This window comes from Pelobates fuscus, chromosome 4 (assembly GCF_036172605.1).
Source record: "Pelobates fuscus isolate aPelFus1 chromosome 4, aPelFus1.pri, whole genome shotgun sequence".
Taxonomy (NCBI): Eukaryota; Metazoa; Chordata; class Amphibia; order Anura; family Pelobatidae; genus Pelobates; species Pelobates fuscus.
In genome coordinates, this window is record NC_086320.1 from 346,035,398 (window position 1) to 346,063,357 (window position 27,960).

Sequence of the window (27,960 nt, forward strand, 5' to 3'; positions counted from 1 at the left end):
ATGTTTTCATCACTGCCAATTCTTAATGGAGGTAAAGTATGTGAAGTTGTCAATGTAAACATACAGTATTCATAACACTGTCACTGATGTTCATCTGCCCAAATATACCAAATTATGATGCATATGCACTTTCAGAATGCCAATTTAAAGGATGACTATAAGGTCAGAAGTACAAAGATGTATTCCTGACCCTATAGTGTTAACAAACCATGTTATCTTCCCCGCCCCCCTTAAATAAGTAGAAAACGTACCACTTTTCCAGCGCCGTACGGGTCCGCTGGTGCTGGCTCTGCCCCCAATCCGCTTCGTTGGCTGAGATCATCAGAAGTGATGATCTCAGGTGATCCAAGCATTGGGAGGCTAACACGCATGGGTTACAAAATGCAGCGATGTACCAGTCAACATCTCCTGATAGAGATGCATTGAACCAATGGATTTCTATGAGGAATGTTCAGTGTCTCCATGCAGAACATTATGCAGCACTGACTCAGTAAGCACCTCTAGTGTCTGTCTGAGTGACTGCCTCAAAAGGTGTCTTTAGGCAGCAATGTAAACACTGCCTTTTCTCTAAAAAAGCAGTTTTTGTATGAAAATGCCTGCAAACATGAACACAGCTTGGTAGCATGCATTACCTGTACCTACATTCAGAACTATTGTTGATTGATAGGAATTTGTGTTGGCACACTTTTATTTAATTTTTGATGTACCCGCACCTTTTTTAAATCAGCTGATCTCATCACCACTTTTTTGCCCTGTGTATTCTAATACCAGATCCCATACCTCGAACAGTGGAATAACTTAGATGTATGCAACTTCATACTATATCGGTGAATAATCCTTGGATGCTGCACAACATGAGTTTATGGAATTTATAATTCAGCCTCTAGCTTTTATTGAAAGCTGTTCAATCCACAATTTTCGCCATTCATTAAAACCAAAAACAAACTGCACCTACCTCCGAATACACTTATAAACCACTGCAATGCTTATATACCACGTTTGTAAACAACAACAACAAAAAACCCTGACAGACTATTAAAGAAACAAAAGAACATTTTTAGGTAGGTGGTAGAGAAGAGACACAAATATGTTTCATATAGTTACCTCGATAAGCATATTCCACCACTATCACTGAATAGCGAGTGGGCTAACACAAGCAAAAAAAGTAATAATACCTGTAGGGAAAAAATAAAATAATAATATAATAATTCAATATTAATTATTCATTATAATATTTGAAAAAAATTATAAGAAATATTTACAAAAGATATTGCTTTTGTGCAAACGCCACCACAAAGGGCTGCTATTAAAAGCCATGGCACATCAATTGCATAAGGCAAACCCTAGCTGTGTAGCCTAGTAAAGATTTTCCTAAAGAATAAAAAATAAAGCACCGCTATTTTTCAAGTGAATACAACTTTAGAATCCACATTTCAAGCATGACAAAATCTTAAAAAAATTACTTTGAAATATAGGCAAATTAATTCCACAATCTTGTACAGCTTTTCTATTTCATATTTGAAATTGCACGTGTATATGTATTAAGTTCTCAATGGTCTTTCAAACAAAAACCTTAGATAAATTATAGCAGTAAACCTCTCATTGCGAGTAAATAGTTAGAATTTTAAATGCCTTTGAATTCAAAATAAAGGAAATTGTCTCTGAAAATCCATATACTGCTTGAAAGGACATTGCAGTTTGAAGCATAATATTACCATTGCGTATAACATTTGAAAATGTTAATCTTCGTGCTTTGTAAGTTTATCTGGCGTAGAGAATAAAGTAAGATAAATCTTGGATTTTCAAATAGCTATTCTGGATTTTTATTTTAATGCAAATAGAAGTAGAAACGCACCTAAAATACCACTGCCTTCGGTAATTAGTATTACGGTATGTTGATTTAGAATAGAGCTAGACTTTAAAAATATGGCTCATTTAAAAGCGCTCACAGTTTTTGCTGTAAACGATTAAAATATTAATCATTAATTCTACATTTAAATATGCACTTTTAATTAAATCAAGTGAAAAAAAAAAAGATATTTAATAACTATACGGCTCGGCACTTTCAAAAACTTCCCAAATTGTACATATATATATAAAATAGTGTGCACATCAGATAAGAAAAAATAATAATATTTTTTTTGTAAATAATGCTTTTTATAGATGCGCATTTTTGGCAACAGTTTGGGAATGTAGCTTCCTAAAAGGTGCTCATGATGTACACATACCACTGCAGTAATACTATATACAGTAAATACAGTGAGTTAGTATTAGCAATAATAGCATACTTACCTGATATCATACTATCTAGGCCTCAATGTAATATTGTTGGATAAATGTTTAAAATTATTTAATATTATGAAATATATTTACATTTTTGAATATTTAGATTTTTTGATATATTGTTATATATGTGATATATTTTGATATTTTATTATTTTGAAAATAATATATAAAAACATTTATCCAGAAATAGTGATGTCCCGAACGGTTCGCTGGCGAATAGTTCCTGGCGAACATAGCGTGTTCGCGTTCGCCACGGATGGCGAACATATGGGATGTTCGGTCCGCCCCCTTTTTTTGTGGTCTTTCAGCCTAATTTACTAATACTAAGTAAAAATGACTTAGTATTAGTAAATTGTGCCCCTACTCGCAATACCGCGAGTAGGGGTATGTCTATTAAACAGTGAGCAGCCTATTAAAAAATAAAATAAAAAAGGGTCCCCCCTCCCTGAGTGGGTGGGGGCCCTAAAGTAAAAAAAAGGGGGAGGATTTATTGTCCTCCCCCCTGGCCCCGACCCCTGAGCGGTGGGTGGGGCCCCTAAATACCAATAGGGGGGGCTATTGTCCTCCCCCCAGCCCCCACCCCTGAGCAGCGGGTGGGGGCCCTATATACCAATAGGGGGGAACTAATGTCCTCCCCCTGGCCCCCACCTATAAGCGGCAGGTGGGGGCCCTAAATACCAATAGGGAGGACCTATTGTCCTCCCCCCGGCCCCCACCCTTTTTTTTTGGAAATTAAATAACTCATTTTTTTTTACTCCAATGTGATCCAATTATTTTTCCTCCAAACACATACTGAGTATTGATTTTGTCCTGCAATCTATAGTTTTCTTTGGACACTATAAACACCATAACAACTACAGCATACTTGTGCATGACATCTCTTGGTTCAATCTTTCAATTGCCGTAAAAGCATTTGTTTTTGTTTTTTGGTGTTCCAAAAAACAGCAAGCCGTCGTCATGAACGCGCTGAAACGCTGATCGAGCTATCTTTTTTGTTTTCACTTTATCACTTGGTAGCACTTATGCACTTATTTAGCTAAGTTTTATTTACCATTTTATAGTTAAGGAAGGGAGAGTGGTTCAGGTAGGCACCTGTGGTTAGTCCACAGTGCCGAGGTAATAGGGACAGACCTACTCTCAGAGCTTTGGTTTGGGGCTGCAAAGGGAATTTTCTTGGGGTAATTTACTCCTTCCTCTCTAGCCTTAGATACCACTCTTCACCTCTAGCTATACCTGATTTTTTTGTCCAATTGCTGGGACAGTGCACAGTATAGGCTCAGACCTGACTAGTGGTTAAGCTGATCTTGAATTACCTAGCTGGACATTGATAGGTATCTGTGCATGTATATATATATACATACACATTATACATATACCTTTTTATATCTCTTTCTCTATGTCCTGTTTTATATTCCTGTTCTCCCTTAGGACTATTAAAGGTAGGGTCCCCCCTTTCCCATTTCTATGTTAACTTTCCCAATTTGGACCTTTTAGTCCACTTTTGTCTACTCTGTTTATCGTGGGTTATTCCCCAATTTCCTGGGAGAGTAACATTGGGCACATTCTGGTACTGATCCACTAGCCACCTCCCCCCCCACCCCCCACCATTTTGGGACTCTTGGATCAGCATATATTTATTCCTTATTTCAATAGTCTAAATAAAATGCTTTGCCTACTACTATTTCAAAGTGCCCAACATACTAACCTCATTTTATTGCTTATGTAGTAAAATACTTTTCTGAACTATATGACTCGTAATATATTATCTCTTAATGATTAATAAATATAGACAGGCACTACACTAATTTACATTTTAAAAAGTGTGTAAGTACACTTATTTAATGTAAAACCACTAACATCAAAGAGACATCCTCTGGTTTTCTCCACGCTATGTAAAAAAAACAAAACACAAATCCAGCAGCTAGTTTTAGTTTAATAATGCAAGAAAAAAAATAAAATGTGAAAGCACTTTGAGAAAAAGTAATAATGACGGTACACAGTTTAGCGGCACTACCCCAAAGTGACACAAAAGTGACACACAATTAAGTAAAAAAAGAGGTCTCTGGTACATGTGAGTTCTCTCCTAGATCCAACTAAATATTTTATGTTTTTTATTCAGATAGTCTGCACTATGTATGTTTATGTTTTTTATTCAGATAGTCTGCACTATGTATATGTTTTTATTCAGATAGTCTGCACTATGTATGTTTATGTTTTTTATTCAGATAGTCTGCACTATGTATATGTTTTTTATTCAGATAGTCTGCACTATGTATGTTTATGTTTTTTATTCAGATAGTCTGCACTATGTATGTTTATGTTATTAATTTCAGAGTGTGATCTAAAGGAATCACAATCATTCCAGTTTAAGCGTGCTACGCTATTTGGTATATGATAATGCAAGAAGCCAGCTAGATTATTTGGTGATGATTGTTGTTAGCCTTTTACTTGTCAAACGTTCTTTAAGAAGTTCTTTAGGTCAAATGTTGATGGGAAACTCATATCCTCTACATTAACCAAGAGCAATATCATTAAAACATCAATTTATGCAGTGGGGACTGTATGTAGGTAGGGTCTGTGAGGGTCCTTAAATTATATTATGGAAGAAAATTCAGACTTAGCAACATGACTAGACCAGGTAAACCAATATTCAGACTGTTGATATTCATACAGGGCTGTTGCAAAGACTAATTAACTATCATTTTTCTTTTTATTATAATTATGGTTTTTATTTTGTGGCTGGTTCCTCAAGGGAATTACAAAAAGATACCTATATTAACGCAGACTGCTCTCAAAAATCAACATGAACTGGCTTCTACTGTCAGAGAAGTAACAATCTAGAATGACATTTCCACGGTTTATTTTGAACCAAACAATATGAATGGCCAACGTACCAGTTTTAAGGGAAGCTCGTCTCTGCAAATTGTCACGTAGATCAGACATCAGACTGCAAATTCTTGGTGCTTATGGTTTTTGTAATTACGTCTGAGAAGCAATAATGCACATCATTTCGGTATTTCTGAGCTACAGTCATCACGCAATTAACTCAACTTCAGAAATCTTACAATTAAAATGCCTGAATACCATTTTAACATCCCCAGTACTCATCTCACACAATCCATTAAATATCTGCTTGCTTTAGTGTTCTATTGAGCGGTGGATAAAAGCTGGATTTTGCTAGTGCGGCTCTATCTGTAAAGTACAGGACCAGTGTTACTAATTTGACATCTCTGCTGACAGTGAGCGTGTAACCATGGAAAATGGTTAAATATCAGGCTTACAGATGAAATTAGTGACAGCTTGGCTACAGGCTTCCTTTCACAGCTGGACATTTGCAAGAGATGAAATGGCATATTCCTGTGATCAATGACAACAGTAAGACACAATATTTTTTTTTTACTGTAAAAATCTTTTCAAATACATTTTTTTTATCATTCGAAAGAAATACATTTTACGGAATTAATAAAAAATAAAAAAAGAGAGAGAGAGAGAACACAAGCATTTTGCTGCTGACCGATTCGGGGACAGAAGTTAGGTTTTGGAGTTAGAGTTTGGATGGTTTTATGGTTGGTTAAGATAAAACAATTTATTATGTTTAATTCTATTGCAATTCATACTTCTGCATCGAGAAAAGAAGAATTATATCTGAGGATTCCAGTAATTTGCCAAAAGGACACATCTTATTCCAGGCAGATGTTGGGAATCCAAGAACGAAGCCTCAGGTCCGAAAAAAACTAAAGTGTAAAAATTAGCATTCACTGAGCTTTGTTATAAGAAGTCATAGGTCAAAATGAAGTCCCAAATGTTTTGTGCTTTGGATCAGAATACCCTGTGCAGCTGACAGATTGCAAAGCGTCAACCAGCCAACAGTCTGCTCTGGGAGATAGCACTGTGAGGTTCCGTCTGAATAGGACCTGTCAAGCTGAACTTTATTCCCTGCAAAGGTTTCTACGAAAATAGATGATTGCCAATGAAGACTTAAATAGGACTGACGATAAAATGCATAACTCAAGATAAAGCAAGAATTATTGCTCACGGAATGAAAACTGAAGCAAGGCACAGATATCTAATTTCTCTTTAGATCTATAAAGAGTCCATCTCAGGTCAACATTTATTTTTATAGCACACCAACAGTTGGAATCTAGATATTAAGTTAAAGCTAATTTATTTTAAGTTTTCTGCTAAATTGCCCAACTGTTATAGGAAATAAAATATATTGTTAACCACAAAACCCTTTAACTCAGTAAAATATTAAACTAATTCTTAATTTTTAAAAAGTGACCATTTTATGGTCTTTTTTTTTTTTTTTTAGACCATTTGCAGACATTTTAAGTAACTACCAATGCGACCAGATGTTAATTTAGATAATATTTGTGGAACCAGTGCACACACAGATCTTTTTATAACGTCAGTGATCATTGCAATGTTGTAGAACATCTTGAGTCTAGGATCAGATCACAAAGGCCGTGGACCTCAAGAAGAACATGCATCCTCTGTACCATTTGACTTTGTAAAAAATATTACTGATTTGTAGCACATTGCTCATGGCTAAGCAAATGTTTTAGAAAAAACAAATATTCTTGACATTTTCTTCTCTGTAATCTCCAACACACATGTTCCATTTCTCTTTCCACTGATATGACATGAAGAAGTATGGTTCTCTTTTGAGCCATGCAAGCATTTATACTGCATGCCAGCAACATGTACTGCCATCTTATACTATTCCAGTTAACTGTCTTGACTTGCAGGAACTGTGCTGTGTTTCTGGGGGTTCACAGCATTGTTCTAATAAGGTACAAGACCAGGAAGATGTTTAAAATTTCTGAACTAGACCTGGTGTATTGATAGCTTTCTATGTGAGTATTGTATCCCATAAACCTCTGCACAACATAGTAGGCCACATAGTAGGCCACAACTGTAACAGAGAAAAACCAAAAGGAGGTTAAAACCAAACAGTGGAAAATAGATATTTCATGTGTAGTAAATACAAATGTATAATGAAGATACAATGAATCTAAAAATTAAATCTGTTTAGGAAAAACTGTACGTAATGTGAGAAATTTCCAAAAATGTAAAAAAAAAAAAAAAAATGGCAACAATTGGCTTCACTCATTAAACTCCTTTATTGAAGTTGTCCATGCTACCTAATAGAAGTTTTGGTCACTGTCATATTTGTGAATGAATCAACATGTTCTCTTACTAAAGCAGTAGTTAGGATGGTGTAAAATACTGCTGCTCCCTCCTCTTTTTCCTAGTAAGCATTTTTTTTATGTAACTTAAACACAGGCTGGGAGTGTCTTCTCTCTGGCTCTTAGTTGGTTACCATCCCGTATGAATGGGTGACGTACTGTGGTGCACGTACGGGTATGTTACCTTACATAACTTTTGTCATATGTACACAACCCTCTCTCTCATCCAAGTACTATGTTTGTTTCTACTGCAGTTCACAAACTTCTACATATACAAAAATTACACACAGGCAAAATGTGTAGTCAAATACACATATACCCATAATACATATGGAATGACATACATTACGTACTCACACACAGTCACATACCCAGACATTAAACTACACATTGCGTATGTAATCACATATTTATAATACACACACAGGTATGCACACACAAGTTGCATATATTTTTCTTTACAAAGAAAATGTGACACAGAGGACAGCAAGGCAGTGACAAAAAGGTACTGTGACACAGAAAACAGGAAGAGAGGGACAGAGAGGGAGAGTGACAAAGGGAAAGAGAGGTGGAAAGTGGCCCTTAAGGAGACGGTTTGAGAGACATACATTGTGTAACCTGTGCATTTTTTCTAATTAGAAAATTATTTGGCAAATTTGAAAACTTTTTTGCTTTAAAAAAAACAAACAAACAGAATTTTACACAAAATACATAATTTATTCATCAACATATTTCAATTGGATAGTGGCATAGTATGACGTGTGGCATTTTCTGAGTGTTATTTTTGTCATTAGATGGTGCTAACATGCATCTTCAACTCTGCAATATATTGTCCTCATTTAATGTATTGTCATTTGCTATCTTTACCTTTACCTTTTTAGTGCCAGTATAGTTTCTTTCTTCAAATCAAAGCAAACTCAGTTGCATCCCTTTCCACCTGTACATATAATAAGTGAAGGAAAAATATGATTTCACAAATTATAAAATGCATTATCAAACGCGTTACTTTGTAGCACTTTTGAAATGTTTCCTTTGATTTTGTGCAGGCGATAGTTACAGGTCATTTTGCAGATGACGTGTAGATGCCATAAACCCATATCCTTCCAATTTAAACATTTTTGATGTGTTGTAAAATTAGTTCCTTGATCTTTTTTCATATAGAACATCATGTGCAAATCAGCAGATACATATGTCCAAAAATTGGCCCCTAGCCAGCCGTGAAAGCTTATTTTAAGGTTCTGCTACATGACATCATTGATTCTGAACTGTGTGCAACCCTAATAACAAAGCATGCTGACAGCACTGCAATAGATCAATATAAGAGGAGGGGGCTATTCACCAAGCAGGGAAATGCGGTAAACGGAAAATCACATATGCAAAATGTAGGCCTAATAGGGAATCTGTGAATAGGGATTTTTTTTTCCACCTCGACAATTATGTTCTCCGTTTATCCTACTTAGTGTTTGAAATGTATTCTAATTTAGAGAATAAACCAGTAGGAGACCATTGTCTGTCTTGCCTTGCCTGCTCTCTGGATACTGATTTGTGGCTTCAGTTATTAGAAGATTTCCATTATTTAACCCCTTAAGGACAGAGCTTCGGAAGCTTGTCTTTCACTTTATGACAACGGCATTTTTTGCATTTTTTTTGCTGTTTGCGTTCAACTGCAATTTGCATTTTACAAATTTTTTGCACCAACACATATTATATATCGTTTTTTAAAGGACAGAAAGGGCTTTAATTTGATGTAACACACATATATATATATAAATGGCTATTTATTATAAAAAAATACAGAAATATGCAAAAAAAAAAATTTTTTGTGATTTTTTTACAGTTTTTGCAATAATAATGTGTTTATAATTAGTGCAGGTTAAGGAAAGTAATTAAAACTAAATTCATTGGGGGGCGGGGCCTGACTGTCATGGAGGGAAGACGTGCCTAGCTGAAGCTCCCTCCTGAACTAAGCTATGATGGCTAAAGAGGCACCTGAGACCCACAAAACACAGCGCAAACTGACTCCAAGCGACTCACTGACCCTCGGTCTACACGGTAAACCGCTGGTCAGATACTCGTGCCATTGTTAGAATTGTTAGTATATGTGGTCGCGCTGCTGTAACACACCACGTGACTTAATAATGACAAAACTGTGCATGACTTACCTGCATACACACTTAATTATCTGGCAACACCTGACTGTTCAGTTAAGCCTGTGACTACTAACCTGTTAAAAGTTAAAATTGTGCAGACGCTCGTGCCATTGTTAGACTTATTAGTATATGTGATTACGCCTACATGTTCCCATCTACTAATTGTGCTCGCCCAACTACTTCGCTGAGGAGTTTATTCTTAACCCATGACAAGAAGCGGACACTACTGAATATACCTGTATATCCAACTATCTGTTTAACTCGATGGCCTTCGCTGCTTGTAATTCTTTAGAGAGCACAGACGCAGTTTATGTACCATTTCAAATGGAACCTGTTTAATACGCATTTACGTTTACTTGTGTTATTCTGATGTTAGATCGATTACTTAATATAAAATGAGGCTACTACATATAGGAGTTGACGAACTGTGTTAGCATGTACCCAATCTGTATATCTATCGTACACTCCCTCCTTTCCATTCTGTACCCCTAATATTGTCTGCCTCAATAAAAGAAAGATTGACAAAAAAAAACCAAAAAAAAAAACCTAAATTCATTTAGTTGTCCTGATTTACAGAATATATAATGTGTCTGGGATTTAAAGTTTTTTTTGGTAGTTACAGGTCACAAAGCACAAGGAGTAAAATAAACTTTTCATAAACTAATAAAATCAAATAATAAAATTTAACCCCTTAGGGTTAAAAAAACCCAAAAACTTAACCCTTGAAAGTAAAAAAAAATAAAATATCACAGTAAAGTACTGTGACCTGTATATTGATCACTGCTAGCAGTGATCAAACAGCAGGGAAAGGGTTATTTTTTTTTATATACAGGGGAAAGGGATTGGGAACTTTTCTTAAACCTTTAACTTTTCTTCTGGGACACTGTAACGGACCGTTTCACTTACAAGAGGATAAAACCCAGTTTAGGCGATAATCCCCTTTCCAGATGCACAGGCAGCTACTGCAAACACCATTCTCCCGACTGAAACCACACGAACACTGGGACAGCTGAACAAGAAAAGCAGACATCGGCTTACACTCTTGGCAGTCAGCATACAATCCCATTCCCCCAAAGACCGAGACGACACATCGCTTTGAGGGTTAAGCAAGAACTCTAGACTGGGACACCCAGTCTGGCTTTTATTTCCAACTCACACATACAGGCCACACCCAGGGGGAGGCATAAAAGAACCAATGACATAGATGTTACCTCCCACACATCCCCTCCCCTTAGTGTGACACATAATCCCATTATGCATACAGAGTAAAATATACTTTTACACAACTTTCATAACTTTAAAACCATACATCACATTCACATAAAAATACATATCCACAATCAATCCATTCAGGGGAGCAACATATTAAAAAATGGCATGAATCCGACCAGGGGTTTAAAAGTTACTAAAAGTATCTTTTGGGCCCTGGCTTGCAGCATGGCACAATCTGGCTCAAACAGAAGTAAAACATCCCCCACAATGCATCCCGGCTTCCTCCCTTCTGCCCTGGAGATAATTGGAGAAGTAATCCAATTATCTAGGACTAGAGTCAGACTCCATTAACCACATGGTTGCAAAAAGACATAAAATTACATACCGATACATTTAACACATAAAACACACATTTCTACATATCTCCAGTTTAACTGAACACATAAATACCTACATAATATTTAAGACAGTATTACTGTGATATGTTACAAAGTCTTAAAGGGACATTAGTCCCAAAAGTCCCAATATGTCCATCGCTGATTTTAAAGGGCCAGTAGCAGCAATATAAATTATTACATGCCCAAATATAGTGTTTATAGAGCAATATGTCCATGGGCCGTAGTCGCAGGGCAGGAGGCTAGCAGCCAGGCCTCTCCAGTTCACAGTGGCGAAGCTGGTTTCGCCACAGACACAATGTAGCACCGATCCGTCTCTCTCCACTTCACAAACCCACACTTGTCATTAACGCATTCCCCTGAGTGACGGACCTCGTCCGTCACTCGTCCCTAAGGGGTTAACTTCATTACGGTTTGCAGAAAAAAAATACACCCCCAGAATGTTTTGGCTGTCCTGGAAAGTAATGTTTAAGTGTATTTTTATCTCAGTATGCCTAGATTAGACATTATTTAATGGAAACAAAAACTAAAATGTTGTCAGGACAGAAAAACTTTACAAAAATAATTTTCCAATTAATGAGGTTACATATAGAAAAATAATACATCGTACACATCGCCTATCTGCCCAACGCTACACGTGAACTGCCCTGAAGGGTATTGAACAAATATGCCCACTTTGGAGAGGCATGAATGTCAATGGTGAGGACACAACATGCACCATCTTGGGCCACACCCCTCTGAGGGCTGCTCTGCCTTTAAATGCCTTTAATCACAGTGTTTGTCTGGCAGTGTGTATTGGTACCTGCATGTTTATGTCTGACATTGTATAGCATGTATGTGCCTGAGAGTGTGTGTCTGGCAGTGAGTATCCGTGAGTGTATATCTGTCTATATATGTATCCATGACTGTGCTTGCAATGCATGTCTTTATCTCTGTGTCTGTGAATCTGTTTGTGTCTTGGGTGCGTATGTCTGGAGGGAGCTGCTTGAAGTGTGTTGTGTAAATGGGGGGGGGGGGATGCTGCTTGTAACCTTGCTGTGTGCTTTGTGTTTACGATGGGGCTGTGTTGTTTGTGTGATGGGTGATTGTGTGAGTATGAGGGTTAGTGGCTGGGGGGTGGTGCATGTAAGGGTAATTTTTACAGGGTGGTTGTGACAAAGTGAGTGTGAAAGGGTGGCTGTAACAGGGGAAGCAACTGAGTGCGTGTGGTGAAGGGTGATGTGACATGGTGACTTAGTGTGTGTGTGGGGGCAGGGGTGACATGGTGACTGAGTGTGTGTGTGGGGAGGGGTAACAGGGTGACTGAGTGTGTGTGGGGCAAGAGTGTGATGTAACATGATGAATGTGTGTGAAGAGGTAGTATGTGTGGATACTGTGACATGGGAACTGAGTGAGTGTGAGGGGAAGGAATGACAGGATGACTTAGTGTGTGTGGGGGGAGGAGGTGATTTGACAGGGTGACTGAGTGTGTTTAGGGGAAGGGGGTGATATGACAGAGTGACTGAGTGTGTGTAGGTAGTGATGTGACAGGACGGGTATATAGATTGTATTTGGGGAGGCTGTATTTCCCCATACAGTGTTGTTGTTTTTTTCCATTTGAACCTTCCCCTCCTGCTTACCTTTTTGCAGCAAGTGTGCTTTGATCCTTATTTCCTGGTGGTTCAACGGTTTCCCTGGTTGTCCATTGGGCTGCCAGTGGAATCTGCCCTATGGCTGAGACCCCTTGGAATCCCCCCTTCTGATCTCTGACAAGGAGATAGCACTTTTTTAAGAGGGCAGCCTGCAGAGTTAGCAACACAATGACATGTAGGCAGATTTCTCTACCGGCCCATGCTGTTTGTGGGAGATTGAGGAGGCTCTCAGTAGAACTGGCGCTTGAAAGATTTTTGCAATGAACAAATTTAATTTGCAATGGTTATAATCGTGTATACATGATTGCGAATATTGTCAGGTACAGACCCTGATAATTGTGTACACACAAGTGTTGCCTTGAAGGGGTTAATATGAAAAATAGAATGCTAGCTCATTTAACAACAAAGCCAGCCCAGTAGGTTGGGAAGGGCTTAAATATTGTTGTAGGAATATAGACAAATAAACTGTCACACATATACACACACATATACACTATAGGATAATAACCACCCCACCCGATATTTTCTAGAAATAATAGAAACACTATTTTTCATAATATTCAATAGACAGTTTGTCCATGCTGATTACTTCAGTTAAAGGGTTACTTGGATGGGCTAATGCAGAGCTCATTACCCAAGCTGCAGTAGGCAGTGGACGACCCCTGATTTTTGTCAAGCTGGTCAAAAACTATTTGACACAAGGTCTTGAGGAAACAATGCAAAAAGACTGCTTACACCATAATCACTACAATGAACTGAATTGGTTATTGTGCTTAAAGTGCCCATTTAATAACGTGTTTTACTTCGGTATAGATATTATACTATTCTTAACCTCTTAAGGACCAATGACATGTTTAGTTGTCATCATAATCTCACCACAAAAGCTGTTTTGTCAGCATAGAATGTCCTTAAATTTAGTCTAAAACACAATTCCTATCTTTGCCCAGTTGTACTTTGAGTTTGGAACTCTGTGAAATATGTGGAATCCCGATGCCCATGTCGGACTTTCCCAAGGTCCAATTTGAGATGCGCAGGTGATATACAACATTATCATTTTAATTAGCTTGATCAGTATAGATAGTTCCATGCAGCCTTACTGAAACTAATTAAAAATAGCACACAATACTTTTGACTGGGATACTTGTAGGTCCAATTTTTATGATGGCATAGATTATCATTGGTATGGAAGTGGTTAATGCTTTATAAATTGGCACATCATCATTATCAGTGGAAACATTATTACTTTCAGTGTGACCTTCATAATTTCAAGCGATGTTTAATTAAATTATCCCTTTACAGGTCAGGCTATGTTCCTTGGAGGAAGTAGTGACATTTTACAAGAAAGTGCTTACTTGGACAGCCCATGGTATGAGAGCACACGCCAGGCCTGTCAGCTCCGATTTTATTACCTAATAGAGGAAAACAACAGTTTGATACTGCAGCAATACACAAAGGAGGTAAGATTTCATTTACAGCCGTTAACGTACTTTCAGCTGTATATGCTAAGCACAGATGGACTTTTCTTTTGCTGTACCAGCAAAATATTATGATGAAAAAAGAAACTATTTATTTGCCATTCATTTCAGATTTACCTTAAAGAGATGAATTTGCTATTAAGTGATTCATATCCAAGCGCTAATTATTTCATGATTTTAATATATTACATTAAGTACTGAATAAAGTATTAAAAAAAAGCAGAAAATTCTGAAAGAATACCTAAATTAGGAGCTCTGTATAACCTGTGCTCAATGTAATCATTATCATGTAAGGAGTTTCTGTGCCAAGGCTCCCTTCCATCACTTCCTATAGGTCTCACACATAGCAAAATACATCATACGGGAAGCTATGTTCCCTATTCTTGCCTGTACAAGTACTTGTATGGCATATTCACACAGAGTTGGAGGACAATATTTGAAGGTCAACTGTCATAACTTTTTCGCTCCTCATTTTGTTTTTCAAGTTTATTATATTTCATGAAACTTCATATTTCTTTTTTTTTTTTACGACGTATATTCTTTTTCTTTTTTGAGAAATGTTCACTTTTTAACTGGCCGAGCAACAATAACACTGTTATCTGATCAACTCCTGCTCAGCTTAATGTGCCTGCTGCTGTGATTGTTCTATGGGAAATTGCAGCAGCAGCGAGGTTAGGTTGAGTAGTAGTTGGTCAGATAATAGTAGAGTATGCAGATAAAAAAGTGAAATTTTCTCAAAAAAATAAATATACATCATTAAAAAAAAAAATCAAGTCTGGAAACAATATTGCAAAAGCTAATTACATTTAAAGACATGTCCAACTTTTCCGGGTTGTCGGCACTGTTCGGGTTAATTTAACTTTCTCTGCTGACGACAATCAGATCATGCCTTTACCTTTATAATGGGGTGTAGTGTGTTACTAGCCAGCACTTATTATTACATGAATATATTTGCACAAAACATGTTAGGTCGGAATGGTTAGATTGGTCTGTACAAATGCTTTTAATTGTTATTTATTTTTATACAATAAACATTTTCTTACTCTTGGATTGGAGGCTGCAGTTCCAATTTTAATTTTTTTTTTATTCTTTATTTTTGTCGTGCACAGAAAAGTTACAAGCAGGCGTGAGGTGCCCCGAGAGCAGTCCTCATGCGTTTTTCTCGCTAAACATGCGGGACAATCGAGTACAAGGCACATTTTTATGTTATCTTTAGCTGGTGCATTCAGTTTGTGAGAGCAATGTTAGACTGTGATTAGGCTTGAACCATGTGTAAACTAAGCTGTGGGTAGCACAGAATATGCATACATGAGAGGAGAGAAAGAAATAAACATGAGTTAAGCATGCAAATTGCCAGGCAGGCAGGTATGTCCTCGTAATGTTAATAGGTGACAGGCTATTTGGGAGTTTGGCTGGTGTGTGCTGTGGGTCGCTAAGTGTGATGAATATTATGTGAGTGCTAAACAATTAACAAGAGTAAACAGTGAATATTACTTTAAAGTTCTATGTCGTCGGAGAGACGGACAGCGTCTATTGTATTAGAGGCTTTGGGCTTGTACCCCTATGTGTCCCGGTTTGTGGGTTCTATATCATCCGATACACAGCGCATTGAAGGGTGTTGGGGGTGTTTGAAGGTCCTGCTGAGGCACCGCAAGGTGCAGCGTCGTAGGATCTAGTCAGGGCCGGTGCAAGGATTTTTGGGTACATAGGCGAAGATGTATTTTTCCGCCCCCCCCATTCAAAAATAACATCTTCACCTATGTGCCTCTTAACCAGCCCCTCTCCCCGTCCATTATTGGTCCCCTCCCTTCCCTGTCCCTTAGTGTTCTTCTGACAGTCACACACACTCAATGACAAACACAGAGACTCACTGATCTGACACACACACAAACACAGAGACTCACTGATCTGACACACACACACACACACACACACCGGTTGACACTCATTGACAGACACACTGATAGTCACACACAGACTCAATGACAAAGATACTCTCACTGATTTGACAGACACTCACAAACACACACTGACAGACACACACATACACTGACACACTCACATGCAACACTCATACAATCACTCACAGACACACATACACTCACTCACGCACACACTCACAGTCACTCACAGACACACATACACTCACTCACGCACACACTCACAGTCACTCACAGACACACATACACTCACTCACACACAGTCACTCACAGACACACAGTCACTCACAGACACACATACACTCACTCACGCACACACTCACTCACACAGAGACACATACTCACAGACACATACACACTCACAGACACACAGACACTCACACACAGACACTCACACACAAACACACACTCACAGACACACAGACACTCACTCACACAGAGACACATACACACTCACAGACACACAGACACTCACTCACACACACTCACAGACACACAGACACTCACTCACACACAGATACTCACACACACAGACACTCACACACTCACTCACAGACACACAGACACACTCACACAGAGACACAATCACTCACAGACACATACACACACAGAGACACTCACTCACACACACACACTCACACAGACACTCACACACACACACACACACACGGACAGACACTCTCACACACAGACACATCACATACATTCACAAATTATTTTAATAAATAAATAATATCCACCCAGCCTCCCTACCTGGAGAGCTGGTGTGGATCATTCCCTGGGGTCCAGTGGGGCTGCTGGGCGGCGTGCGGCAGTGCTGCGATCAGGCGCGGCGAGGGAGCTCTAACCTCTCTGCTCTGCTCCCTCGCGGGCTGTCTGCTGATGCCGCGGGAGCCGGAATATGACGTCATATTCCGGCTCCCGCGGCATCACTAGACAGCGCGCGAGGGAGCAGAGCAGAGAGGTTAGAGCTCCCTCGCCGCGCCTGATCGCAGCACTGCCGCGCCGGGGGCGCAAATGGTGGCAGGCAGGAGGGATAGCTTCCCTCCTGCCGGTCACTGAAATCTTGCGCCCCCGGAGCCGGTGCGCCCTAAGGCGGCCGCCTGTGCCGCCTTATGGACGCGCCGGCCCTGGATCTAGTTGCTGTCTCGTCTGCCCGTCGCTGTGGGAGCCTGATTTGAAGCTGCAGGTACGTATAATCTCCTGTTGGTGCTCTGAGACTCTCCATGATGTCGAGTAGGACTGGGACTGTGTGGGAAGTTTGCTTGTTACTGGTTGCTGTTTGGATCTCCGCCTCATGCAGGATCTGAGGTGAGCTTGTGTGCCGATTCGGCTGGGATCGCTGGGTGGCTTGATCTTGCCTGTTCGCGTGTAAGCAGGTGGAATCTCTGTTTTCGGCGCCATCTTTGAGGTCCCGTTGGGCAAGGGCCATTTCGGTTGCGGTGGGTACGTGTGGGTTTTGCTTTAGGTTTGTGCACTGGTGCTTTGGCGTGTCGCTCCTTGCTTGCCAGTCGTGCCCAGAAGGCATCTAGTATGGCTTCAAGTTTAGCCAGGATGCTGTGTCTGTCAGTGTGGCAGTTTGGAATGCACGCGGTATCCGCCATTTTATGAGCCCGTGTAGCTTGGAGTTGCCCTGTATGCTCCGCTGTCAGCTCGTTTCGTAGCCCTGCTGCCTGGAAGGGTTGGACCGGGATCACCCCCGCCGGTCCTAAGGGGGGGGAGTGGGTAGTTGGCAGCTCTGTACCTCCGGCGTAGGAGCGGGGAGAGCGGCCGTCTCCCCCCTGCTCCGTCCATCGCAGGCCGCAGTTTGCCACCTTGGGTTGTCTCTTACGGGAAACACTCGAGTCCGTCATCCGGTGCTTAACCAGGGTGCCCCCAGCATGGGTAGCACATCCCGGCATCGATTCAAGCATGAGATCAGTTAGTATTTCCCTGTTAACTGCCTGCACGGTGGGAGCTCCTCCACCATGCGACTGCTCTGCTTGCAGGTCAGGCCCCGCCCCTCCCAATTTTCATTTTTTAAAGTATTATATCATCTCTCAAATTTGCGTTCTGTAACCAAGTTTTATATAAGTCTTTAATAGGCGCTGTACCACTATTTGCCAAATAAAAACTGTTTTAAAAACAAACTAGTGGGAGATATGTTGGAATGTCTGTTTGTACAATATTGTGTGGCTAAAGCAGCAGTTAGGAAATGTGTAGGACTCTTTGCTGGTCTGACACTGTGTAGATTTGTGCATAGACTGGTGGCATGTGCCTTTAATGCTCTCCATACTGAGCCCCTTGGGATATTTCTGCAGCATCTGTCGCTGATGTGGCTTCAGACTTCAATGAGTATGTATGCCATTCCTGTCCCTGCCAGTGACCTCAGGATCAGATGAGACAGTGATTATGATATTTAAAACACCAGTTGTCATTAGTAGAAATGGCTTTGGTGGTAAACTGAGGCTGCGTCTCTTGCGCATGCACAGATCTCTGTGAATGTTTCATTATACTATGCAGGTCATTCTGATAGGGTTTGCATGGATATATGATGAAACAACTTAGAACTCCAGCAACCTGTCAATTGTATATATACACTGCTCAAAAAAATAAAGGGAACACAAAAATAACACATCCTAGATCTGAATGAATGAAATACTTTGTTCTTTACATAGTTGAATGTGCTGACAACAAAATCAAACAACAGACCCATGGAGGTCTGGATTTGGAGTCACACTCAAAATTAAAGTGGAAAAACACACTACAGGCTGATCCAACTTTGATGTAATGTCCTTAAAACAAGTCAAAATGAGGCTCAGTAGTGTGTGTGGCCTCCACGTGCCTGTATGACCTCCCTACAACGCCTGTGCATGCTCCTGATGAGGTGGCGGATGGTCTCCTGAGGGACCTCCTCCCAGACCTGGACTAAAAGCATCTGCCAAGTCCTGGACAGTCTGTGGTGCAACGTTACGATGGTGGATGGAGCGAGACATGATGTCCCAGATGTGCTCAATTGGATTCAGGTCTGGGGAACAGGCGGACCAGTCCATAGCATCAATGCCTTCGTCTTGCAGGAACTGCTGACACACTCCAGCCACATGAGGTCTAGCATTGTCTTGCATTATGAGGAACCCAGGGCCAACCGCACCAGCATATGGTCTCACAAGGGGTCTGGAATCTCATCTCGGTACCTAATGGCAGTCAGGCTACCTCTGGCGAGCACATAGAGGGCTGTGCGACCCCCCAAAGAAATGCCACCCCACACCATTACTGACCCACTGCCAAACCGGTCATGCTGGAGGATGTTGCAGGCAGCAGAACATTCTCCACGGCATCTCCAGACTCTGTCACGTCTGTCACATGTGCTCAGTGTGAACCTGCTTTCATCTGTTAAGATCACAGGGCGCCAGTGGCGAATTTGCCAATTTTGGTGTTCTCTGGCAAATGCCAAACATCCTACACAGTGTTGAGCTGTAAGCACAACCCCCACCTGTGGACGTCGGGCCCTCATACCACCCTCATGGAGTCTGTTTCTGACCGTTTGAGCAGACACATGCACATTTGTGGCTTGCTGGAGGTAATTTTGCAGGACTCTGGCAGTGCTCCTACTGTTCTTCCATGCACAAAGGCGTAGGTAGCGGTCCTGCTGCTGGGTTGTTGCCCTCTTACAGCCTCCTCCATGTCTCCTGATGTACTTGCCTGTCTCCTGGTAGCGCCTACATGCTCTGGACAATACGCTGACAGACACAGCAAACCTTCTTGTCACAGCTCGCATTGATGTGCCATCCTGGATGAGTTGCACTACCTGAGCCACTTGTGTGGGTTGTAGACTCCGTCTCAAGCTACCACTAGAGTGAAAGCACCGCCAGCATTTAAAAGTGACCAAAACATCAGCCAGGAAGCATAGCTTGAGACGGAGTCTACAACCCACACAAGTGGCTCAGGTAGTGCTCCTCCTGTTCTTCCATGCACAAAGGCGTAGGTAGCGGTCCTGCTGCTGGGTTGTTGCCCTCTTACAGCCTCCTCCACGTCTCCTGATGTACTGGCTTGTCTCCTGGTAGCGCCTACATGCTCTGGACAATACGCTGACAGACACAGCAAACCTTCTTGTCACAGCTCGCATTGATGTGCTATCCTGGATGAGTTGCACTACCTGAGCCACTTGTGTGGGTTGTAGACTCCGTCTCAAGCTACCACTAGAGTGAAAGCACCGCCAGCATTTAAAAGTGACCAAAACATCAGCCAGGAAGCATAGGATCTGAGAAGTGGTCTGTGGTCACCACCTGCAGAACCACTCCTTTATTGGGGGTGTCTTGCTAATTGCCTATAATTTCCACCTGTTGTCTATCCCATTTGCACAACAGCATGTGAAATTGATTGTCTCAGTGTTGTTTCCTAAGTGGACAGTTTGATTTCACAGAAGTGTGATTGACTTAGTGTTACATTGTGTTGTTTAAGTGTTCCCTTTTTTTTTTTGAGCAGTGTATATATAACATGTTCCATATGTGTAGGACTTTCCACACTGAGACCTTCATGCCCCTTCGTTAATACTTATCCCCAGGCCAAACATTGCCAGCCCTCTCCTGGTGTGCCTTAGGCTATCCAGATGACCAAAGTTAGTGTGAGATTTGGTAAGCAGCTCTGTTTAACCACATAATGTCAAAGAATTGTAACTGTATCAAGGTATTCCAGCCTCACAGCATCAATCCCAAATGCATTTCCCCGAAAAAAAAACCATCACAATCTACTTATTGAAACTATGCCTTTGGCACTGCATGAGTTCTAGCACATAAATAAAATACAGGCAAATCCATTACCCTGTAATTTACTGAAACATCTACTTCAAGGCACTCATATTACTTATTATCTCTGTATCCTAATCATTTAGTTTGTTCCCTAAATTTGTGTTATCATTTCACATGAATGGAATTTGATTGCTCACTTATGCGAACATTCTCAGTTTTAATTGATGCCTAGCTTTCTGATAGTCTCACATTTCTGCCTAAGTGGATGTCATTAAAAAATATTTTTTGTCTGTTTTTTTTTCACAACATTTATATATTGTTTTAAGGACAACTTCTGACTTGTGTTCAGTAAGTTACATCAATGTTTATGTTTTCAAAAAAGTACATTTTCTTTGTAGGTAGAAGAAATACTTTTTGAACAAAACACATCAACGGGAGGTCAGTGGTTTAAAGGGGAAATCAATCTGCAAGAAACATCAAAAAGATTTAAGGTATTCTAAATATAATCATTTATAATTCAATTAATGTATTCTATTCATTAAAACTATGTTTTTTGATCTATTAAGGTGGTGATTCCAATTAAACTTATAGTGTTAGCCTAGGAAACAATGGTTTAATGGATAATTAAAAGGAGTATGTGCAGTACATTTTTCTCTTTTCAGCTCTATCCTTTTCTCTAATGACAGCCAAGTGAGGGTAATTAAAATTATCTTAAAAAAAAAAAAAAAAAAAATAACTACTAAAGGATGAAAAAATATAAAAAAGATTTAAAATAAAATAAAGTTTGAATAATAAAATAAAGTTGACGTGCAACAGTTTGTATATAAACAAGCAAAAAATGGTTCTCAAAAAAAAAGAAATGTTATTATTATCAAATCCTTCTTGACAAGATTCTTTGGATAATACCTTCAAAATGAACTCTCAATCTGTACACATCCACAAGTAGTGATTCCCGACCAAATCATTCGCATTCCGCATCTTCTTCTCTAAGCCAGTCTCAGTCTCAATCTATCAGCATGATGCTTTTCACTCCACCCCTTGGATCTTTTCCAAATGCGAGCTCTGTCCTGAGGGCCAGAATTATTGCTTTAAGAGCAGTATGGGAGATGTAGTCCACAGCACCTGGAATGCTGAAATTTGCCTATTCCTGCAATATAGGTATTCGAGTGCAGGGCCGGCAAAAGATATTACCCCTGTGTGCCTCTGCCCCCAGCAGATGAATGAGCTGGCAGGTGATGAAGATATTTGATCTCCCCATCGGCTATAACGGCCGCCCTCTCCTGTCTGATCTCGCCCACCGGCCGAGGGGACCTAATGCACATGCGCGGCAATGCCGCGCATGCGTATTACGTCTCCCCATAGGAAAGCATTGAACAATCATTTCAATGCTTTCCTATGGGGTTTTGAGCGACGCTGGAGGTCCTCACACAGCGTGAGGACGTCCAGCGACGCTCTAGCACAGATTTCCTGTGCTAGAACCCAGGAAGTGACCTCTAGTGGCTGTCTAATAGACAGCCACTAGAGGTGGAATTAACCCTGCAATGTAATTATTGCAGTTTATCAAAAACTGCAATAATTACACTTGCAGAGTTAAGAGTAGTGGGAGTTGGCACCCAGACCACTCTAATGAGCAGAAGTGGACTGGGTGCCTGGAGTGTCCCTTTAACAGACTGTGCATGAAAATCTAGTATGTTATCATTTAAACTATTAATAAAATATGAATAGTGATGTCCCGAACGGTTCGCTGGCGAACATATGCGATGCTCGGTCCGCCCCCTATTCATCATCATTGAGGAAACTTTGACCCTGTACCTCACAGTCAGCAGACACATTCCAGCCAATCAGCAGCAGACTCTCCCTCCCAGACCCTCCCACCTCCTGGACAGCATCCATTTTACATTCATTGTGAAGCTGCATTCTTAGTGAGAGTAGGGACAGTGTAGCTGCTGCTGATTTGAAAGGGAAATTGATAGCTAGGTAGTATTCAGTGTCCACTACAGTCCTGAAGGACTCATCTGATCTCTGCTGTAAGGACAGCACCCCAAAAAGCCCTTTTCAGGGCTAGAACATCAGTCTGCTTTTTTTTTTCTGTGTAATGTCATTGCAGTTGCCTGCCTGCCAGCCTGTGTGTCAGGCTCACAGCGATTACTGTGCCCACTTCCCCAGTGCCACCACTCATATCTGGTGTCACAATAGCTTGCATTTAAAAAAATAAAAACTTTTTTGACTGAAATATAATTGCAGTCAGTTTCCTTCACACGTGTGCGTTTCAGGGCCTGCCAGGGCACAGTGTCACACCAGTGCAACTCATATCTGGTGTAACAGTAGTGTACATTTAAAAAAAAAAAAATTGACTGTAATAGGTTGAATAGCAGTTAGTTGTCTGCCAGCGTGTGTGTCAGGCTCACAGCGTATACTGTGCCCACTTGCCCAGTGCCACCACTCATATCTGGTGTCACAATAGCTTGCATTTAACAAAAAAAATACTTTTTGGACTGTAATATAACAGAAGTCAGTTTCCTTCATGAGTGAGCGTTTCAGGGCCTGCCCAGTGCCACCACTCACTCACTGGTGTCACAATAGCTTGCATTTAAAAAAAAACCCAAACTTTCTTGACTGTAATATAATAGCAGTCAGTTTCCTTCACACGTGTGCGTTTCAGGGCCTGCCAGGGCACAGTGTCACACCAGTGCAACTCATATGTGGTGTAACAGTAGTGTACATTGAAAAAAAAAAAACAATTTTGACTGTAATAGATTGAATAGCAGATAGTTGTCTGCCAGCGTGTGTGTCAGGCTCACAGCATATACTGTGCCCACTTGCCCAGTGCCACCACTCATATCTGGTGTCACAATAGCTTGCATTTAACAAAAAAATACTTTTTGGACTGTAATATAATAGCAGTCAGTTTCCTTCACACGTGTGCGTTTCAGGGCCTGCCAGGGTACAGTGTCACACCAGTGCAACTCATATGTGGTGTAACAGAAGTGTACATTTAAAAAAAAAAAATACAATTTTGACTGTAATAGATTGAATAGCAGTTAGTTGTCTGCCAGCGTGTGTGTCAGGCTCACAGCGTATACTGTGCCCAATTGCCCAGTGCCACCACTCATATCTGGTGTCACAATAGCTTGCACTTAACAAAAAAACAACAACTTTTTAGACTGTAATATAATAGCAGTCAGTTTCCTTCACACGTGTGCGTTTCAGGGCCTGCCAGGGCACAGTGTCACACCAGTGCAACTCATATGTGGTGTAACAGTAGTGTACATTTAAAAAAAAAATACAATTTTGACTGTAATAGATTGAATAGCAGTTAGTTGTCTGCCAGCGTGTGTGTCAGGCTCACAGCGTATACTGTGCCCACTTGCCCAGTGCCACAACTCATATCTGGTGTCACAATAGCTTGCATTTAACAAAAAAAAATTTTTTGGACTGTAATATAATAGTAGTCAGTTTCCTTCACATGTGTGCGTTTCAGGGCCTGCCAGGGCACAATGTCACACCAGTGCAACTCATATCTGGTGTAACAGCAGTGTACATTTAAAAAAAAAATACAATTTTGACTGTAATAGATTGAATAGCAGTTAGATGTCTGCCAGCGTGTGTGTCAGGCTCACAGCGTATATTGTGCCCAATTGCCCAGTGCCACCACTCATATCTGGTGTCACAATAGCTTGCACTTAACAAAAAAAACAACTTTTTAGACTGTAATATAATAGCAGTCAGTTTCCTTCACACGTGTGCGTTTCAGGGCCTGCCAGGGCACAGTGTCACACCAGTGCAACTCATATGTGGTGTAACAGTAGTGTACATTTTAAAAAAAAATACAATTTTGACTGTAATAGATTGAATAGCTGTTAGTTGTCGGCAAGCGTGTGTGTCAGGCCTAAAGTGTCTACTCTGCCAACTTCTGCCAGTGCACAGTGCCACTCTGTTCTCACAGTAGCTTGCACGCATAGTACCACTAATCGAAAAAAGAAATGACAGGCATAGGCAGGCCACCCCACCAGGGCCGTCGTGGTCATGGTGCTGTGATTCCCTTTGGCCCTAGAATAATGCCCAGTGTTCAGAGGCCACGTACCCTGAACTTGAAAAGTTCTGAGGACGTAGTTGACTGGCTAACACAGGACACCCAATCTTCTACAGCTTCCACTCGGAACCTTGACGCACCATCCTCCTCCAGCTTAGCTTCGGGGACCTCTCAAGTTACCACTCACCCGCCTGCCGCCACCACCAACACTAGCACCACAGCCGCTTCACTTGGTATGTCAGAGGAGTTATTTACACATCAGTTGGTAGAAATGAGTGATGCGCAAGCATTATTGCCAGAGGATGTAGATAACAGGGATATGTCTCAGTCAGGCAGCATTACACACATGGACGTACGGTGTGATGATGATGATGTTGTACCAACTGCTGCTTCCTTTGCTGAGTTGTCAGATACAAGTGAAGCGTCCGTGGATGTCACGTGGGTGCCCGCTAGAACAGAAGAAGAACAGGGGGAAAGTTCATATGGGGAGACAGAGAGGAGGAGGAGGAGGAGACGAGTTGGAAGCAGGGGGAGGTCGTCGCAAGGAGCTAGTGGCACAGTCAGACAGCATGCATCGGCACCCGGGGTCAGCCAGACAGCACGCCAATCAACGCATGCTGTGTCCACCACCAGAATGCCGTCATTGCAGAGCTCAGCAGTGTGGCATTTTTTTTGTGTGTCTGCCTCTGACAACAGCGATGCCATTTGCAACCTGTGCCAAAAGTAACTGAGTCATGGGAAGTCCAACACACACCTAGGTACAACTGCTTTGCGAAGGCACATGATCGCACATCACAAACGCCTATGGGATCAACACATGAGTACAAGCAGCACACAAACTCAAAGCCGCCATCCTCCTCCTGGTCCAGCATCTTCAGCCACGTCAACCACTGCTGTCCTCCTTGCCCCCTCTCAACCATCCACCACTCCGTCTCTCGCCTTGAGCAGTTCCTGCTCTTCTGCCCACAGTCAGGTGTCTGTCAAGGACATGTTTAAGCGTAAGAAGCCAATGTCACAAAGTCACCCCCTTGCCCGGCGTCTGACAGCTGGCTTGACTGAACTCTTAGCCCGCCAGCTTTTACCATACAAGCTGGTGGAGTCTGAGGCGTTCAAAAAATTTGTAGCTATTGGGACACCGCAGTGGAAGGTACCCAGCCGAAATTTCTTTGCACAAAAGGCAATCCCCAACCTGTACTCGATTGTGCAAAAGGAAGTAATGGCATGTCTGGCACACAGTGTTGGGGCAAGGGTCCATCTGACCACTGATACCTGGTCTGCAAAGCATGGTCAGGGCAGGTATATCACCTACACTGCGCAGTGGGTAAACCTGGTGACGGCTGCCAAGCATGGAAGGTGTGGCTCTGCAGAGGAGTTGGTGACACCGCCACGACTTGCAGGCAGGCCTGCTGCCACCTCCTCTACTCCTCCTAATCCATCCTCTTCCATAGCCTCCTCGGCTGAGTCCTCTTCTGCTGCTGCGTCTTGCTCCACATCAACGGCACCCCCCCAGCTCCCCAGGTACTACTCCACATCCCGGATACGGCAGTGTCACGCCGTCTTGGGGTTGACTTGCCTGAAAGCAGAGAGTCACACCGGACCAGCACTCCTGTCCACCCTGAACGCACAGGTGGATCAGTGGCTGACTCCACACCAACAAGTGGTTTGTGACAACGGAAGAAATTTGTTGGCGGCATTGAATTTGGGCAAGTTGACACATGTGTCGTGCATGGCACATGTGTGTAATCTGATCGTACAACGCTTTGTGCTTAAGTACCCAGGGTTACAGGACGTCCTGAAGCAGGCCAGGAAGGTGTGTGGCCAGGGCCGGACTGGGATAAAAATTCGGCCCGGGCATTTTTTTATCAGAGCGGCCCACTAAGAAGGGGCGGGGCAGAGAGGGTGTGTTTTGTCGTCACTAACGACAAACACGCCCCCTTCTCAAAGTGCAGGCCAGGGCAGACCATGCGCAGAGCTCTGCTAAAGATCTCTAGCATGAGAAAAAAGCCCTGTATTTGTTCTGCACAGTGCAAGCAAATTTAATAACATGCTTGCACTGTGTTTCCTTGCAACTTGTCTCTGGTGTCTGTATAAATGGATACCAGGAGACAAAAATGCCAGTAAAGAGTATTGTGCTGTGTTTGGAGCCTGCTTGTGGGATTGTGTGTGTGTGTGTGTAGAGTGAGCTGATTGTGGTGTGGTATTGTGTAATAAGGTCGGTTTTAGTCGTGTTGTGTTTGTGGTGTAATGTAATGCATATGTGGCTAGGGGCTGTAGAGAATGTGTGTATAGGGGATGTAGCAAGTGTGTGCATACAGGCTATAGTGTGTGTGTGTGTGTATATGTGATGTAGTGTTTGTAGAGAGTGTGTGTTTAGGGGTGTAGTATGTGTTTGGAAGTATTGTGTATGTGTGTGGTGCAGTGTGTTGGGGAGGTTCTGTGTGTATGTGAGGGGTGCAGTATGTGTGTATGATGGATGCTGTGTATGATATGTGTGAGGGTGCTGTGTGAGAGTGCTGTGTATGATGTGTTTTGTGATAGTGCTGAGTGTGATGTGTGTGAGTCCTGAGTGTGATAGTGCTGTGGATGATGTGTGTGAGTGCTGAGGGTAATGCGTGTGAGAGTGCCGAGTGTGATAGTGCTGTGGATGATGTGTGAGAGTGCTGTGTGTGATGTGTGTGAGAGTGCTGTGTGTTATGTGTGTGAGTGCTGTGTGTTATGTGTGTGAGTGCTGTGTGTGATGTGTTTTGTGATAGTGCTGAGTGTGATGTGTGATGTGTGTGTGAGTGTTGTGCGTGTGATGTGTTTTGTGATAGTGCTGAGTGTGATGTGTGAGAGTGCTGTGTGTGAGAGTGCTGAGTGTGATAGTGCTGTGGATGATGTGCGTGAGTGCTGAGTGTGATGTGTGTGAGAGTGCTGTGTATG

General features: G+C 41.6%; 1 protein-coding gene across 1 annotated transcript in view; it reads left to right on the plus strand.

Annotated features, from left to right (window-relative positions):
* MALRD1 (MAM and LDL receptor class A domain containing 1) overlaps positions 1-27,960 on the plus strand; it is a 293,099-nt gene that overhangs the window by 11,976 nt on the left and 253,163 nt on the right. The window contains exons 2-3 of the mRNA XM_063453142.1: positions 14,163-14,320; positions 21,404-21,496. Coding sequence (XP_063309212.1) covers positions 14,163-14,320; positions 21,404-21,496 — 251 coding nt within the window. The remainder of the gene's footprint in view (positions 1-14,162; positions 14,321-21,403; positions 21,497-27,960) is intronic.